Source organism: Pseudorasbora parva, chromosome 22, assembly GCF_024679245.1.
Source record: "Pseudorasbora parva isolate DD20220531a chromosome 22, ASM2467924v1, whole genome shotgun sequence".
NCBI lineage: Eukaryota > Metazoa > Chordata > Actinopteri > Cypriniformes > Gobionidae > Pseudorasbora > Pseudorasbora parva.
The window spans coordinates 40,947,913-40,965,583 of NC_090193.1; the positions used below are offsets into that span (position 1 = coordinate 40,947,913).

The 17,671-nt window shown below is 39.3% G+C and overlaps 1 protein-coding gene across 2 annotated transcripts in view; it reads right to left on the minus strand.

The window, feature by feature from the left end:
• Nucleotides 1–4,332: 4,332 nt before the first annotated feature.
• Nucleotides 4,333–17,671, minus strand: part of strn (striatin, calmodulin binding protein) — a 57,289-nt gene continuing 43,950 nt past the window's right edge. For both annotated transcript variants that reach the window (XM_067431012.1, XM_067431011.1), the window contains 6 exons: nt 15,324–15,445; nt 14,906–15,073; nt 13,105–13,251; nt 12,365–12,466; nt 8,859–8,945; nt 4,333–8,461 (listed from right to left, as the gene is read on the minus strand). In XM_067431012.1, the coding sequence (XP_067287113.1) occupies nt 8,292–8,461; nt 8,859–8,945; nt 12,365–12,466; nt 13,105–13,251; nt 14,906–15,073; nt 15,324–15,445 (796 nt within the window). In that variant the 3' untranslated portion in view covers nt 4,333–8,291. The remainder of the gene's footprint in view (nt 8,462–8,858; nt 8,946–12,364; nt 12,467–13,104; nt 13,252–14,905; nt 15,074–15,323; nt 15,446–17,671) is intronic.

Sequence of the window (17,671 nt, forward strand, 5' to 3'; positions counted from 1 at the left end):
TTGTGGCTCACATTCTCTCTGTTGTGGCTCACATTCGCTCTGTTGTGGCTTACATTCGCTGTGTTGTGGCTTACATTATCTCTGTTGTGGCTTACATTCTCTCTGTTGTGGCTCACATTCGCTCTGTTGTGGCTTACATTCGCTCTATTGTGGCTTACATTCGCTCTGTTGTGGCTTACATTCGCTGTGTTGTGGCTTACATTATCTCTGTTGTGGCTCACATTCTCTGTTGTGGCTCACATTTGCTGTGTTGTGGCTCACATTTGCTCTGTTGTGGCTTACATTCGCTGTGTTGTGGCTTACATTCTCTCTGTTGTGGCTCACATTTGCTGTTTTGTGGCTTACATTCGCTGTGTTGTGGCTTACATTTGCTCTGTTGTGGCTTACATTCGCTGTGTTGTGGCTTACATTTGCTCTGTTGTGACTTACATTCTCCCTGTTGTGGCTCACATTTGCTGTGCTGTGGCTTACATTCGCTGTGTTGTGGCTTACATTCGCTCTATTGTGGCTTACATTCGCTCTGTTGTGACTTACATTCGCTGTGCTGTGGCTCACATTCGCTGTGCTGTGGCTTACATTCGCTCTATTGTGGCTTACATTCGCTGTGTTGTGGCTCACATTCGCTCTATTGTGGCTTACATTCGCTGTGTTGTGGCTCACATTCGCTGTGTTGTGGCTCACATTCGCTGTGTTGTGGCTCACATTCGCTGTGTTGTGGCTCACATTCGCTGTGCTGTGGCTTACATTCGCTGTGTTGTGGCTTACATTCGCTCTATTGTGGCTTACATTCGCTGTGTTGTGACTCACATTCGCTCTATTGTGGCTTACATTCGCTCTGTTGTGGCATACATTCGCTCTATTGTGGCTTACATTCGCTGTGTTGTGGCTCACATTCGCTGTGGCTTACATTCGCTCTATTGTGGCTTACATTCTCTCTATTGTGGCTTACATTCACTCTGTTGTGGCTTACATTCGCTGTGTTGTGGCTTACATTCGCTGTGTTGTGGCTTACATTATCTCTGTTGTGGCTCACATTCTCTCTGTTGTGGCTCACATTCGCTCTGTTGTGGCTTACATTCGCTCTATTGTGGCTTACATTCGCTGTGTTGTGGCTCACATTCAAATTATCTCATAAAGTCAAAATGGACAAAAAAATCACAATTATGACAGTGTATACTATTACATAAAAGTGGAATTTATTCACTGTTGTGGCTCACATTCGCTGTGTTGTGGCTTACATTCGCTGTGTTGTGGCTTACATTCTCTCTGTTGTGGCTCACATTCGCTGTGTTGTGGCTCACATTCGCTCTGTTGTGGCTTACATTCGCTGTGTTGTGGCTCACATTCGCTGTGTTGTGGCTCACATTCGCTGTGTTGTGGCTCACATTCGCTCTATTGTGGCTTACATTCGCTGTGTTGTGGCTCACATTCGCTGTGGCTTACATTCTCTCTATTGTGGCTTACATTCACTCTGTTGTGGCTTACATTCGCTGTGTTGTGGCTTACATTCGCTGTGTTGTGGCTTACATTATCTCTGTTGTGGCTCACATTCTCTCTGTTGTGGCTCACATTCGCTCTGTTGTGGCTTACATTCGCTCTATTGTGGCTCACATTCGCTGTGTTGTGGCTTACATTATCTCTGTTGTGGCTTACATTCTCTCTGTTGTGGCTCACATTCGCTGTGTTGTGGCTTACATTCGCTGTGTTGTGGCTTACATTCTCTCTGTTGTGGCTCACATTCGCTGTGTTGTGGCTCACATTCGCTCTGTTGTGGCTTACATTCGCTGTGTTGTGGCTCACATTCGCTGTGTTGTGGCTCACATTCACTGTGTTGTGGCTCACATTCGCTGTGTTGTGGCTTACATTCGCTGTGTTGTGGCTCACATTCGCTGTGTTGTGGCTCACATTCGCTGTGTTGTGGCTCACATTCACTGTGTTGTGGCTCACATTTGCTCTGTTGTGGCTTACATTCGCTGTGTTGTGGCTCACATTTGCTGTTTTGTGGCTTACATTCGCTCTGTTGTGGCTTACATTCGCTGTGTTGTGGCTTACATTTGCTCTGTTGTGACTTACATTCTCCCTGTTGTGGCTCACATTCGCTGTGTTGTGGCTTACATTCGCTGTGTTGTGGCTCACATTCGCTCTATTGTGGCTTACATTCGCTCTATTGTGGCTTACATTCGCTCTGTTGTGGCTTACATTTGCTCTGTTGTGACTTACATTCTCTCTGTTGTGGCTCACATTCGCTGTGCTGTGGCTTACATTCGCTGTGTTGTGGCTTACATTCGCTGTGTTGTGGCTCACATTCGCCGTGTTGTGGCTCACATTCGCTGTGTTGTGGCTTACATTCGCTGTGCTGTGGCTCACGTTCGCTGTTGTGGCTCACGTTCGCTGTGTTGTGGCTTACGTTCGCTGTGTTGTGGCTTACGTTCGCTGTGTTGTGGCTTACGTTCGCTGTGTTGTGGCTTACATTCGCTGTGCTGTGGCTTACATTCGCTGTGCTGTGGCTTACATTCGCTGTGTTGTGGCTTACATTCGCTGTTTTCTTTAGCTCCGCCCACTGCCCTCCACAGCGCAGCTGTTTTCAGAAAGCATCAGTTCAGTGTATCTGTCTTTTATAAATATGATCAACTAAAGACTCGTGGACCCTTTAAATTGTCTAGTTTGAAATGTAATTTTATTCTTATCAGGTCAATAATTAGCCTGAGTCATAAATAATGCATTAAACACAAAGCAGAGGCAGACGCATTCAGTAAAACACAGGGACTGATATCGTAATGAGATATCTGGAGAGCTAGACGTGTGTGTGTGTGTGTATATATTTCATGACTGTTTTTGGCACAGTCATTGTGTTGACCTTTCCGCCGCAGTGACTCATCAATTTCAGAAACACGACGGGAATATTTCACCTCATTATGACGCTCCGCAAACACTTCATAATGTAATAACTGCACATAATGTAATTTTCAAAATGTAAAAATCTTGAGCTCATAATGTAATAATTTTTACAAGAGAAAATTCTTACATTATAAACTCACCAAAAAATGCCATTTATAAATTATTGTAATAGCTTAATTTTATAATTCCCTTACAGTACATTTAAAAAAAATCTAAATCAAGTCTTAAACTACCTGTGAGATGCAACAGATTAAATATTCACGCTATTATGTAAAGGAATACCAACGCTTTGTTTAATAACAATAATAATAATAATAGCATAAATATTTAAATCTGTTGTAAGGGAATTATAATATTAAGCTATTAAAATAATTAATAAATGGCATGTTTTTGGTGAGTTAATAATGTAAGAATTTTCTCCTAATTTAAAAATGAATACATTAAAACAAGAACAGAAACAGGAGCGGCAAAAATGAATTTGTTTTTTAAAAATCTTGCATTTTTGATTCACTTTTCAGATTTTTGTGGAAACATTTCTTAACCCTTATGTGATGTTGGGGACGTTCTCGTCCACTATGTGGTGCTGTTGAGTCTTAATTTTGCCACAACCTTCTCTGTTTCGACAAATTAAATGATTTTTGGTGACAAATTTTATTTTGACACACATTTTGAGAAAATGCTTTGAAATCTTCCTAAACTCAACGATACACTAATTCACGGCCCTCTCGTTATGTTCGGGATGAAAACATACACTAAATTAAACTGCTGTAAAAAATGTATCGGATAAATATTAGTTTCATTTTTGGAGCTATTATATGTTAATCAACCCCAGTCCTGATCAAAACTACTAAATATTAAAAACAAAAAATTGCCTTTAATTGCCAAGTTTGTGAATGATGTCATTGATTTGGGGGAAAACAAACTAAATGACTTATTCTCAATATAAAAAGTGATATTTGTGTACCTTTATCCCAGTCTCAGGCATGTGCGAGATTAGGAACAACATTGGCTTTGATGCATTGTTAGTTTTTGTGTTTACAGCGGTTTATTTTTTGTGAGGATGTTTTCATCCTAAACATAACGAGAGGGTTGGGAATTTGAACAATGCACAAAGTGTTCATTTCTGGATTCTGGGATGTATAGAAAGCTCAAAAGAACAGCATTTATTTTAAATAGAATCTTTTGCAACATTATCAATGTCTTTACTGTCACTTTTAATCAACTGAATGCGTCTTTAATGAATATTAGCATTCATTGATTTAAAAAAAAGTGACAGGTTATGGAAAAAAGATGCATTTCAGTCGACTTAAATGAATCCTGCATTGCCCTCTAGTGGCCGCACTGACTGCAACATCCTCTGTGAATTCATGAATTAATGATTATATTTTTTGCAACGTGTGTATTCCCATGAGGAACTCAAAGACCAAACACAAGTGAAATACAACATATTCTTTTATTATTGTATTATATTGATAAATGTCCATCTGAGGAAAAAAAAGAGAATACAACAAGAAATCAAGAATAAACTGTAATATCAATAATAAAATATGTACAAGAGGAGTATAGCATTTATTAACAATCTTTCCAAACTCTCTCTATACAACCAAAAAGGGTCAAAGTTCAGTGACAGCTCTATACAGGCGGAACTGGATCGTCCAATCAAACTCCCGTCAAACGCTCCGACGTTTCGGATAATCATTGCGATAATCGCCACATCTTCGTTCGTTCATTAGCCGAGTCCGCTGTACAGTTCCCATCTCTGACCAGCAGGTGGCGCGAACTACTCTCGTTAATCTTCACGGTTAGCGTCGCAGGTTAATATACACGTGTTCTGGTTCATAAATAGACTGTTGAGCAATACTTTAAAACTATACATATTAAGATTCTCTTATATATCTAAAATTAATACGCACCAAAATTTAACGAAATCAGAAAATATATTTACTATTACGAAAACACGCACGCGGTTCCCTTTCAGCGTCCCAAACCGCGAGCTTAACGGATTCAGAGGAAAACGGGAGCTTTTGATCCGGCTTTCTCTGAGATCGTCTCAAACCACGGAATAAAACACGCTTTTAACGTCACGTTTTCATCGACACTTTTCTCACAGGTTATATATATATATCACAACTGCGATAAAGAGTCAAAACTCTGATATTAAGACACAATTAGCATTTTTAATTGCGAGTTTTCACTTTTTTGACCTCAGAATTTTAACTTCATCTCTCTCAGGCTTTATCTCGTTTTTTCCCCCCTGAGAATTTTTCTTTTTGTTTTGTGTTTAAATTTATAATTGTGCGAAATTATTCGAAATTTACTTTTTTTTTCTCCTCAGAATTGTGATATAAAGCCACAATTACCCTTAAAAAATTAGTATCTCACAATTTAATCTTTTTTTCCTCATAATTCCTAATTCACATCTCAATTCCGAGGAAAAAAAGTAAATTGTGAGTTTTATATTTGGAATTATTGACCTTTTATAAGCAGTATATATATGTGATTTTATATATATATATATATACACATCACAATTATAATAGATTATAACCCGCAATCTATAATCCTATCTGGGTTTTTTCCGATTAAAAAGTAAATTCTGAGAAGTCAATTTCTCGCAATTCCAAATTTAACTCCCACAATTTATTTATTTCCCTTCAGAATTGTAAAACATAAAATAGGGATTACAAGGAAAAAACCATAAGGTTATAAAGTCAGAATGGCGAGAAGTAAAGTTACAATTCTGAGGGAGAATCAAAATTATAAATGTTTATAAATATAAAAAAGTTCCTTTTAAAATCAGAGTTTTGACTCAGAAATGTGATATAAAGTCGCAATTACCAATTTAGTTTTTTTAATTATGAGTATTCTGAGTAAAAAAAAATCAATAGTGAATTTGACATTTGGAATTATGAGAAATTATTCACAATTGACTCTTTTTCCCTCGGAATTGTGAGAATCTCGTAATAATGAGAAAAATGTCAGAACTGTGATATAAAAAGGCCGTAATGACCCTTTATTCTATAGTTTGTTCCAAGGCGTGTAAACGGCGAGCGAGCTCACGTTTGGCTGAACCAGTCCTTTAAAGGGTTAAATTCAACCCAAATGAAATGTCTGTCATTAACTCCTCCCCCTAATGTCGCTCCACACCCGTAAGACCTCCGCTCATCTTCACACACAGTTTAAGATATTTTATATTTAGTCCGAGAGCGTATGCAAGTGTATGCACACTATACTGTCCATGTCCAGAAAGGGAATAAAAACATCATCACAGTAGTCCATATGAGACATCAGTGGGTTAATTAGAGTCTCTTGAAGCATCCAAAATACATTTGGGTCCAAAAATAACAAAAACTACGACTTTATTCAGCATTGGCTTCTCTTCCGCGTTTGTGTTCAATCCTCAAATAAAGATTCAAACGGTTATGAATCAGCGAATCGATTCATGATTCGGATCGCCAATGTCTCGTGATTTCAGCAGTTTGACACGCAATCCGAATCATGAATCAATTCACTGACTCATAACCGTTTGAATCTTTATTTGAGGATTGAACACAAACGCGGAAGAGAAGCCAATGCTGAATAAAGTCGTAGTTTTTGTTATTTTTGGACCCAAATGTATTTTGGATGCTTCAAGAGACTCTAATTAACCCACTGATGTCTCATATGGACTACTGTGATGATGTTTTTATTCCCTTTCTGGACATGGACAGTATAGTGTGCATACACTTGCATACGCTCTCGGACTAAATATAAAATATCTTGAACTGTGTGTGAAGATGAACAGATATTAATGACATCAATCTTATTTTTGGGTGAACTAACCCTTTACCAATATTTGGTCGAGTTGCCGTTTCACACACCTGAAGGAAAAGCACAAACACTCGGTTGTCTTGTAGTGCTCATGTTAAAGGCAAACGAATCCCGATAAAAGCAGAAAATCTCTATCCTAGCCGTTAAAAACACGCAGACCTGCACACACACACACGCCCAGAGAGTTCAAGTAATCACAGACGAGTTCAAACAAAGCGGAAGAGCTTTAAATAAAAACCCAGTCACACACTGATAATAAAAACACCAGGATCTGATCACACAATGCTCTTCTAATACACACACCAGAACCTGTGTGACCCACTTATTCATTTGGCATTACAGGCAAAAAAAAAGAGGAAATAAATAAACATCACAGATTTCAGACGAAAATAGACTTTGAATCATTGTACTCTGAGTACAGCTTGTCAAAAACTGCAGCACATTCAAACTATTATAAGACTTTTTCCCGCAGAATGACAACTAATATTCATAAACGGGAGGAGCTGGAGCGTTAAAGATCCGAGCGGAGATTTCACAGACGGTCCGTTTGGAAAATAAGAACATCCAGAAACCGGCGAGGCCGAGGTTTACGCGTAAAGATATTATTAATTCAACGTTACGCTTATGTTGTTGAATCTCAAGACGGATTTCACCACAAAATCAAAGTGAGTGTAATGAGCAATATTCCCAGATCCGGCATTCTGACTCCGTTCGGAGATCTCGGGTTATAATATCGGACACACACATTTAGAAATGAAGCCGCGAGGTTTCAAACATCGAGTCGGTTTGTTTTATATTATGTACAAATTTAATTGAATAAATATTCTGTCAGACGAGAGGATCTGTTAATTCACAGCGGAGTGTGTGTGTGTGTGTGTGTGTGTGTGATCAGCTCTTCTACACTGGAAAACATGCTCCTCTTATTTAGTAATCTTGTCTTGTTTTCAGTCTAAATATCTAAATATTCTTAAATCAAGATCCATTTACTAGATCAGTAAAACGACATGAGACATTTTTGCTTGTTTTCTGGGGGAAATATCAAAATAAAGTGAGTTAAAACATTTCTAAATCAAGTGAGATTTTGCTGAAAACAGGCAAAATGATCTGCAAAGTTTTAAGGAAAACTCACTTCATGAGAAAAATAATCTTCTGTTTGGTACGGAAACAAGAAACAAGTAAATGCATCTTGATTTAAGATTTGTTAGATATTTAGACTGGAAACAAGACAACATGACTGAGGAAGAAGAGACAGAAAGAAACACACACTAGTTTCAGTGTGACCGTCTCGATAATTTGCCGCATGTGTGGCGAGTTTGAAACTCCAGCGAGGTTTATTCCTCTCGCCGGGGGAACGCAGGGAGCCCGAATTTCTCGGGACTTTTTGAAGCAAAAGGCACGTCGTTTAAAAGCAGAAAAATCAGGAAGAGACTCACTCACGCTCACATCAGGAGAGAGATAACGAAAGGAAAACTAGACTACAGAAGAGCGGGAAGAAGAGCCAATCCCGCTCCTCGCTTCCCCTCGAGCTCCAGGCCCGCCCGGATCATCAGCTTCGAGTTCGTGGAAGCGCTTGAGGTCGGAGGTCATACGAAGACTTTGGCGAGGGCGTCGGCGCCCGCGCTGCCGATGTAGCATTTGGTGGGATGGAACGCCACGTCGTGAATGGACTCGTCGAACTTCTTCCTGTGAGCCGTGAACTCTTGGATGCACGTCTTGCTCTCCATATTCCACAGACGCACCGAGCAATCATGACCTAAAACACACGACCACAAATCAGCAAATTAGGCAAAAACCATGAGATGATCAGCAGGATATCCTCTGAGGAACACACACACACACACACAGAGCAAAAAATTAGCTTCTTAGTTAGTAATTTTGTCTTGTTTCCAGTCCAAACATCTAAATATTATTAAATCAAGATGCATTGTGCACTAGATAAATAAAATTACATATTTATTCTTGTTTTCTGGGGAAAACATCAAAATGAAGAGAGTTTTTGCTTAGAACAGGCAAAATGATCTGCCAATGGGGTGAGAAAAATAATCTGATTTCTGATCGGGACGGAGACAAGAAACAAGATATACGTCACCGTAAAAGACCACCAATAATGCTGCGAATGTGATTTGATCTCTACGGAAGCGAGCACTTACTGCCGGACATCAGATAGAGTCCATTGGGATCCACAGCGAGGCTCGTGACGGCATCCAGATGAGCGACCATGGAGTGAACACACTTTCCTGAGGAGAAAAGACAACATAATCAGAGCTGGACAAACTACACAACTCCATTAATTCAGTTAAAGCACTGCTGGTCAAATATTACTCTGTTACAAGTGAAAGTTGTAAAAACTGATTTTTACTGGAGTGAAAGTACAGAAGTATTTGTTTTCAAAAGTACTTCAGTATCAAAAGTAAATGTCCTTCTTTCTGTCGCCGCATTATTGTATTATAGTTGTATAAATGCACATTATGCCATCATGGTTTAAGCCAGTCAGTGACGCTCCATCTGACACACTAGCAGACGACTAACTTAAACTCATTTAAATACTTGGAGAAAAGTTACAAAGCTGCTGTCACTTTAAGGCCGAATGCACGGATCCAATACACTGATACACATCTGATATTCTCACACTGTTCACCTTCACTGAAGACAGAATCAACTTTGTTTATGTGAATACTCCACTAAATGAGCATTTGGACATCCGTCTTCTTCCATTTTGCTCTAAACTATAAATCAGTGTTTAATAAATGCTGTGAAATCATTGAACTTCACGAGACTCTACAAGAGTGATTCCTGAAAGGCTTTCTGCAAAAACCCAAACACCTTTTAAAGAAGAAAAAAATCATCCGCTGACTTTCAAAGCTGTGACAGAAACGACTTTCCACTTCGAGGACCTTGATAGAAATGTAGTGGAGTAAAGAGGACGATATTTGTCTTTCAGATGGAGTGAAGTTAAAGTCAGAAGATTACAGAAAAAATAATACTCCAGTAAAGCACAGAGACTCAAACAGTGAACTTCAGTACAGGACTCGAGTAAAGCACATATACTCAACAAGTGTACTTAAGTACAGCACTCCAGTAAAGCACAGATACTCAACAAGTGTACTTAAGTACAGTACTCAAAGCACAGATACTCAACAAGTGTACTTAAGTACAGTACTCAAGTAAAGCACAGATACTCAACAAGTGTACTTAAGTACAGTACTCAAGTAAAGCACAGATACTCAACAAGTGTACTTAAGTACAGCACTCCAGTAAAGCACAGATACTCAACAAGTGTACTTAAGTACAGTACTCAAAGCACAGATACTCAACAAGTGTACTTAAGTACAGTACTCAAGTAAAGCACAGATACTCAACAAGTGTACTTAAGTACAGTACTCAAGTAAAGCACAGATACTCAACAAGTGTACTTAAGTACAGCACTCCAGTAAAGCACAGATACTCAACAAGTGTACTTAAGTACAGTACTCAAGTAAAGCACAGATACTCAACAAGTGTACTTAAGTACAGTACTCAAGTAAAGCACAGATACTCAACAAGTGTACTTAAGTACAGTACTCAAGTAAAGCACAGATACTCAACAAGTGTACTTAAGTACAGCACTCCAGTAAAGCACAGATACTCAACAAGTGTACTTAAGTACAGTACTCAAAGCACAGATACTCAACAAGTGTACTTAAGTACAGCACTCAAGTAAAGCACAGATACTCAACAAGTGTACTTAAGTACAGTACTCAAGTAAAGCACAGATACTCAACAAGTGTACTTAAGTACAGTACTCAAAGCACAGATACTCAACAAGTGTACTTAAGTACAGTACTCAAGTAAAGCACAGATACTCAACAAGTGTACTTAAGTACAGTACTCAAAGCACAGATACTCAACAAGTGTACTTAAGTACAGTACTCAAGTAAAGCACAGATACTCAACAAGTGTACTTAAGTACAGTACTCAAGTAAAGCACAGATACTCAACAAGTGTACTTAAGTACAGTACTCCAGTAAAGCACAGATACTCAACAAGTGTACTTAAGTACAGTACTCAAGTAAAGCACAGATACTCAACAAGTGTACTTAAGTACAGTACTCAAGTAAAGCACAGATACTCAACAAGTGTACTTAAGTACAGCACTCCAGTAAAGCACAGATACTCAACAAGTGTACTTAAGTACAGTACTCAAAGCACAGATACTCAACAAGTGTACTTAAGTACAGCACTCAAGTAAAGCACAGATACTCAACAAGTGTACTTAAGTACTGTACTTAAGTAAAGCACAGATACTCAACAAGTGTACTTAAGTACAGTACTCAAAGCACAGATACTCAACAAGTGTACTTAAGTACAGTACTCAAGTAAAGCACAGATACTCAACAAGTGTACTTAAGTACAGTACTCAAAGCACAGATACTCAACAAGTGTACTTAAGTACAGTACTCAAGTAAAGCACAGATACTCAACAAGTGTACTTAAGTACAGTACTCCAGTAAAGCACAGATACTCAACAAGTGTACTTAAGTACAGTACTCCAGTAAAGCACAGATACTCAACAAGTGAACTTAAGTACAGTACTCGAGTAAAGCACAGATACTCAACAAGTGTACTTAAGAACAGCACTCAAGTAAAGCAGATACTCAACAAGTGTACTTAAGTACAGCACTCGAGTAAAGCACAGATACTCAACAAGTGTACTTAAGTACAGTACTCAAAGCACAGATACTCAACAAGTGTACTTAAGTACAGTACTCAAGTAAAGCACAGATACTCAACAAGTGTACTTAAGTACAGTACTCCAGTAAAGCACAGATACTCAACAAGTGTACTTAAGTACAGTACTCCAGTAAAGCACAGATACTCAACAAGTGAACTTAAGTACAGTACTCGAGTAAAGCACAGATACTCAACAAGTGTACTTAAGAACAGCACTCAAGTAAAGCACAGATACTCAACAAGTGTACTTAAGAACAGCACTCAAGTAAAGCACAGATACTCAACAAGTGTACTTAAGTACAGTACTCGAGTAAAGCACAGATACTCAACAAGTGTACTTAAGAACAGCACTCAAGTAAAGTACAGATACTCAACAAGTGTACTTAAGTACAGCACTCGAGTAAAGCACAGATACTCAACAAGTGTACTTAAGTACAGTACTCAAGTAAAGCACAGATACTCAACAAGTGTACTTAAGAACAGCACTCAAGTAAAGTACAGATACTCAACAAGTGAACTTAAGTACAGCACTCAAGTAAAGCACAGATACTCAACAAGTGTACTTAAGAACAGTACTCAAGTAAAGTACAGATACTCAACAAGTGTACTTAAGTACAGTACTCGAGTAAAGCACAGATACTCAACAAGTGTACTTAAGTACAGTACTCGAGTAAAGCACAGATACTCAACAAGTGTACTTAAGTACAGTACTCAAGTAAAGCACAGATACTCAACAAGTGTACTTAAGTACAGTACTCGAGTAAAGCACAGATACTCAACAAGTGTACTTAAGTACAGTACTCGAGTAAAGCACAGATACTCAACAAGTGTACTTAAGTACAGTACTCGAGTAAATGAGCTGAGTGACTGTCCAGCTCTGAACATAAGAATATAAATCAGAATCTCTAAGATATAATCATAATTTCTTGGCCCCCTCTGGCGTTACCTGTGTTATTGTCGAAGAAGCGAATGTGCCGATCCTCCTGAGCCGTGACAGTGATGGGCAGCGTCGGGTGGCTGAGGACTTTATTAATCTGACACGGAGCATCTGAAGAACAGATCAGAGGATCATGATGCAAACATCTTCTATTTATAGAGTCGTTTATAGAGTTTATACTAGTTTTTTGTGTGATTTATGGGGCAGTTTTACATTTTTATGTCATGTACCAATAACAGGAATTAATACATACTAGTGTAGAAATGCATAACTACAAATAAAACTTAATACATTGGTTACATGCATTAGCTAGCATGGACTCATTCATTCTTAATGCATTTATTATTGTTAGTTCATTAATGTACTACGCTTGATATTAAAAATGTATTATTAGGCTGATTTTAAGCAATGTTTCTGTTGTCCTTAAATGTGTGTGTGTCGCGTGTATGCATCACGTGTATGCATCACGTGTGTGTGTGTGTGTGTGTGTTTGTGTGTGTGATGGGTAGGTTTAGGGGCAGTGTAAGGGGATAGAAATACGGATTGTACGGTATAAAACCATTACGCCTATGGAATGTCCCCATATGTCACAAAAACAAACGTGTGTGTGTGTGTGTGATGGGTAGGTTTAGGGGCAGTGTAAGGGGATAGAAAATACGGTTTGTACATTATAAAAACCATTACGCCTATGGAGAGTCCCTGTAAACCACATAGACCAACATATGTGTGTGTGTGTGAGTGAGTGTTACCGTGTTTTCCGGCCGTTTGTGACTCGAGCTCCAGAAGCAGCTGCCGGGTCTCCATGTTAAAGATGGCCGCCCTGCCGTTACTGAAGGCCGTCACCATATGAGCCGGCTCACTGCAGACCAGATCCACAGACGACGGCACGCCCAGATCTAAAGCACAATCAATAATCAATACAAGGCAACGTTTAAGACGGAGGGGTTTCAAAGCTGACTTCATCTAACCAGCGTACAATTATGTTTCAAAGTTCCATGCATTCATAAAATACAAATCATATATATTTTTAAAACTGACATGTGGTGAATAATTTTGAATTGTTTAAAACTTTTATGTTGTTATTTTGGGGTCCATTTAAATGCTGATATTCAATAATAATAATTAACAACGGTAATAAAACAAACAAATAATAAAAAATATATTTTTTTGTTGTTGAAAACTAGCATGTGGTAATTTTTATTTATTTAATTAAGACTTATTATTATTCTATTCTGGTCAGTTTCAATCCTGATATGATCATCATAAATTGCACAAAAACTCATTAATATTGATTATGAAGGTGTCAGTCTTATGCACACCCTGAAGTAAAGTGTTACCAAAACATAAATAAATATATATATTTGTAAAGTGATGTGTTGCATTTAGACTTTATTTTGGTGTTTTTCAATCCTGATATCATCACCATCATTATTGACAAATAAGATAATTCATTCATCTAATAAAAAACTCTTATAAAACATGTACACGAGTGCTGTAATCATTCTCTGAGACTTATTCTGGGGTCCGTTTCAATGCTAATATCATCTAACCATCAAAATAAAAAGATCATTTAAACATATTTTATAATAAACAAATTATAACTCAAGTTGAAAAAGTAGATTTTACTCTTGAAAATGAAGGAGGTTTTCACTGCAAATGCCATTTAAAAGCCATCTTTAGGTTCCCCAAAGAACCTTTCATGGATCTGTTCTTAGTGTGAAGATTAGTTTAATAATCTGAGGAATCTTTTTCCCCTTAAGAGCCTTTTAGGATCCAAACTCTTAAAAACAGGGCTTCCAGTTCCCACCTTTACTGTATGCAGAGTTCCCATTGCACTAAAGGCTCCTGAGATTGGGAAACGGTGCGATTGGGGAACCAGAAATGAGTTCATGAGCGTTTAAGGTTCTTCACTGAGCCATAGATGCTGATAAAGAGCCTTTACAACATTATAGAACGCTTTTAAGAAAGAGCTGTTGGTTATGGGATGTAATATGCGGATGATAGATTGACTTACGCTTATTTATGTTCCCAGCTAACAAAAATAATCGAAATATTGAGGAAATACACTGCAAATAATGCTTTTCTTAGTATTTTTGTCTTGTTTCTAGTCAAAATATCTCAAATTTCTTACATTAAGAAACATTTACTAGACAAGCAAAAAGTATTATCCTGTTTTGGGAAAAAATAACTTTACTAGACAAGCAAAATACTTGTTTTTATAATTGTTAGATGTTTGGACTAGAAACGAGACAAAAATACTGAGTAAGAAAAGCATTTTTTGCAGTGTACCCTTTAAAGTTGTGCAAATTAAGTCCTGAGCAATGCATATTAATACTAATAATATATTTTTATGGTATGAAATATGTTCATGGAAATCATCCTAATGATTTTTGGCATTTGAAAAACATGTCTAATTCTGACCCATATGATGTATTGTTGGCTATGGCCACAGATATACCGGTGAGATTATGACTGGTGAAGTGGTTCAGGGCCACGTAAACAAAACCGAAATGAAGATGGTGTTTGTGTGAGCGGTGTGTGTTCTCTCACCTTTGTTCTCGTTGAAGATGGCGATGGCGGGAGCAGTGTCTGCTGCGGTCCACAAACGCACCGTCCCGTCAGCGGAGCAGGACAGCAGCCGGTGATGAGCCGAGCTGTACACCAAACCCCACACCGCGTCTGTGTGTCCGCACAGCGCCCCCCGCAGGACAGACGGCTCTATTACAGCCAGAGAGAGAGGTCAATACACACACACACACACACACTGTGACGGGTCTCCTGTTACTATTGGTGTTGCCGATCGGTGGGTGTGGCTTAGACTCATCGACATTATAGATGTGGTTTATGAGGACATTTCAAGTGTAATACCAGTGTAATACTCATGTAGTTATACAAATGTGTCCTCATTAACCACATAAACAGGCACACACACACACACACACACACACACACACACACACGAGCGTACCATAGGAGTCGTAGGGGTCTATGTTGGGGTTTGGAGTGTTCCAGCTCTGAATGGATCCGTCCAAGCCTCCGCTGAAGCACTGTTCTCCACTCGAGCTCATCACCACACACAGAACCGGACCCCTGCAGAACACACACACACACACACCGGCAGGACGTTACACTAAAGAGCTTTCTGACAGCTAATACAGGCGTATGGTGTGATGTAGCCAGGGCCTGAAATTAACACCCGACCATGTGCCAAGTGCGGGTGAATTATGCGGGTCAATCCACCTGCCACAGGTAGCCAATGAGAATTGAGTGATTAATTAGTTCATGCGATCTGAATGAAGATGAGGCCTTTCTCTGACTACGACTTAGGATGTGCGAGTTAATGCAACGCGGATGTAAGCTACAGTACAATGACAGTTTCACAGATGTGTGTGTGTGTGTGTTAGGGATGGCTCCATACCAAAATTCTTTAGTGAGTATTCACATAAACACAGTCGTTGTGTCTAACGCGAGTGTAAATAGTGCAATAGTACGCGTGAAAATATAATGAGATCTAAATGAGATTGGTTGAAACGAACGCTGGAGATTTTGTGATATTTGATCTTATGTTAGGCTATGTACAGGTCCTCTCCACCTATCGCTGGTGTGTGTTGTACTGTGGCTGCCGTCGCACTGGTGGAGGATGAGGAGAGACCCCTGACAGGAGTGTGAAGCGCTTCGGGTGTACAGTAGTACATATGAAAGCACTATATAAATGCCTCATAAAGTATTTTCCACACAGTTGTCTTATCTGTACAGCGCTGTTTCCTCTGTCCTACAAACGGCCTGATGATTTCCTTGTTCTATGAAGTCCCTCCTTCAGAAACACGTAACGAGTTCTGATTGGGCCAGCGCTTCCCGTGTTGTGATTGGACAGCAGCTTAGCGTACTTCTCCCGGGAAGGTCCCGCCTCTTACCATAACGGGGCGATGCAAGCGCTGAATGCGCTCTTCTCCACTCGGGAGAGCAACGAGACCACGCCCCCTATTTTGTGTGTTCTTGTGGGCGGAGCTTTAGTCAACAAACGGTTCTAGTGACGTCATCACAGCAGGAAGTGCAGCGGTGTAGTCCAGACCGGCCGCTCGCTGTCGGCTTTGAAAGGGAACTTCTGTTAAATAAAACATCTCACTTGGCATTGAACTTTGAGCTTTATAATTGTACAGGTATTATTTATGCTCTAACAGCAACATTACACACTAACTAAAGTTTGAAAGATGGAATCGCGAAGAACGGGACCTTTAAATACTTTTAGGAGAGAGTAATTTCCAGAGTAATCTTTTTACTATAATTCCTCAAATAAAGTCCGGGGCCGTTATTTACCTGAACTGCCGAGGGAAGCAGGCTTTTATTAGGGGCAGGCCTGTATTTCTAATTCCATCTGTTTGAAATATAATTGCTTTATGTAAACCGTTTTCAATTTAAAGTGATCGTTCCAGTGGACAAATATCATTGATTTTTTAAAGAAACATTTGCAAAAATATCACCATACAACAAAATAATACGCATTTTTTTGTAATTCTGCGCACAGCTCCGCATCCGAAGATGAACGAGTTCAGGCGAATCTAGCCAAGCGTGACGTCTCATCACACCGGGCCCCAGTTTGCACATTAGGTGCTTATATTCACTGAATGAGCCTACAAAAGCAGAAATAAGCCATTTTAAATAAAGATCCAGGTTTAAGCAAATAAATAAATAAATCATGACATTAAAGTTTAGTGAAATTAGGAAATATTTAAGAGATCGTTAATTTAGTGCATATTTTATTCTCATGTCACAAGTAATAATATCAAGCCAAGGTTTACTGAGTTTCACACGATTCTTTTGTGGTGTGGTTTTGGTTAAATATACTAAAATAAATATCATCACCTGTTCACGTTAGCCCACTTCTTCTCGATGCGTTGGTTTATAGAACAATTACTCCGAGTCGCCCTCTGTCGCTTCAAAGAATAGCACAACGGCGAGCGCGGCGAGTGTAAACGCCTCATCCGTTTGGGGAGGAGCGCGCGGTGCGCAGTCAGCGGAGGCTCGCGCAGCGGAGACAGGCGAAAGTATAAACGAGGCTTGAGACGTGGCGCTTTGCGGAGCTGAGCTTCGAGGCTTGGGTGCGACACCCTTAAGACATAAAAGAGGCGAGAGGCTAATATTAGGTGCGTCTAAATCAGCTCTAGTTCAGTAGTCAGGGCACTGATCAGGACATACCGGTAAGTCAATGGGCTGATCCCTGATCAGTGCCCTGACTACTGACGGAGCAGATTGAGACGCACGCATTGTGAAGATCGATATCTGACACGCCATTTTCACAGACGTCGCATCTTTCAG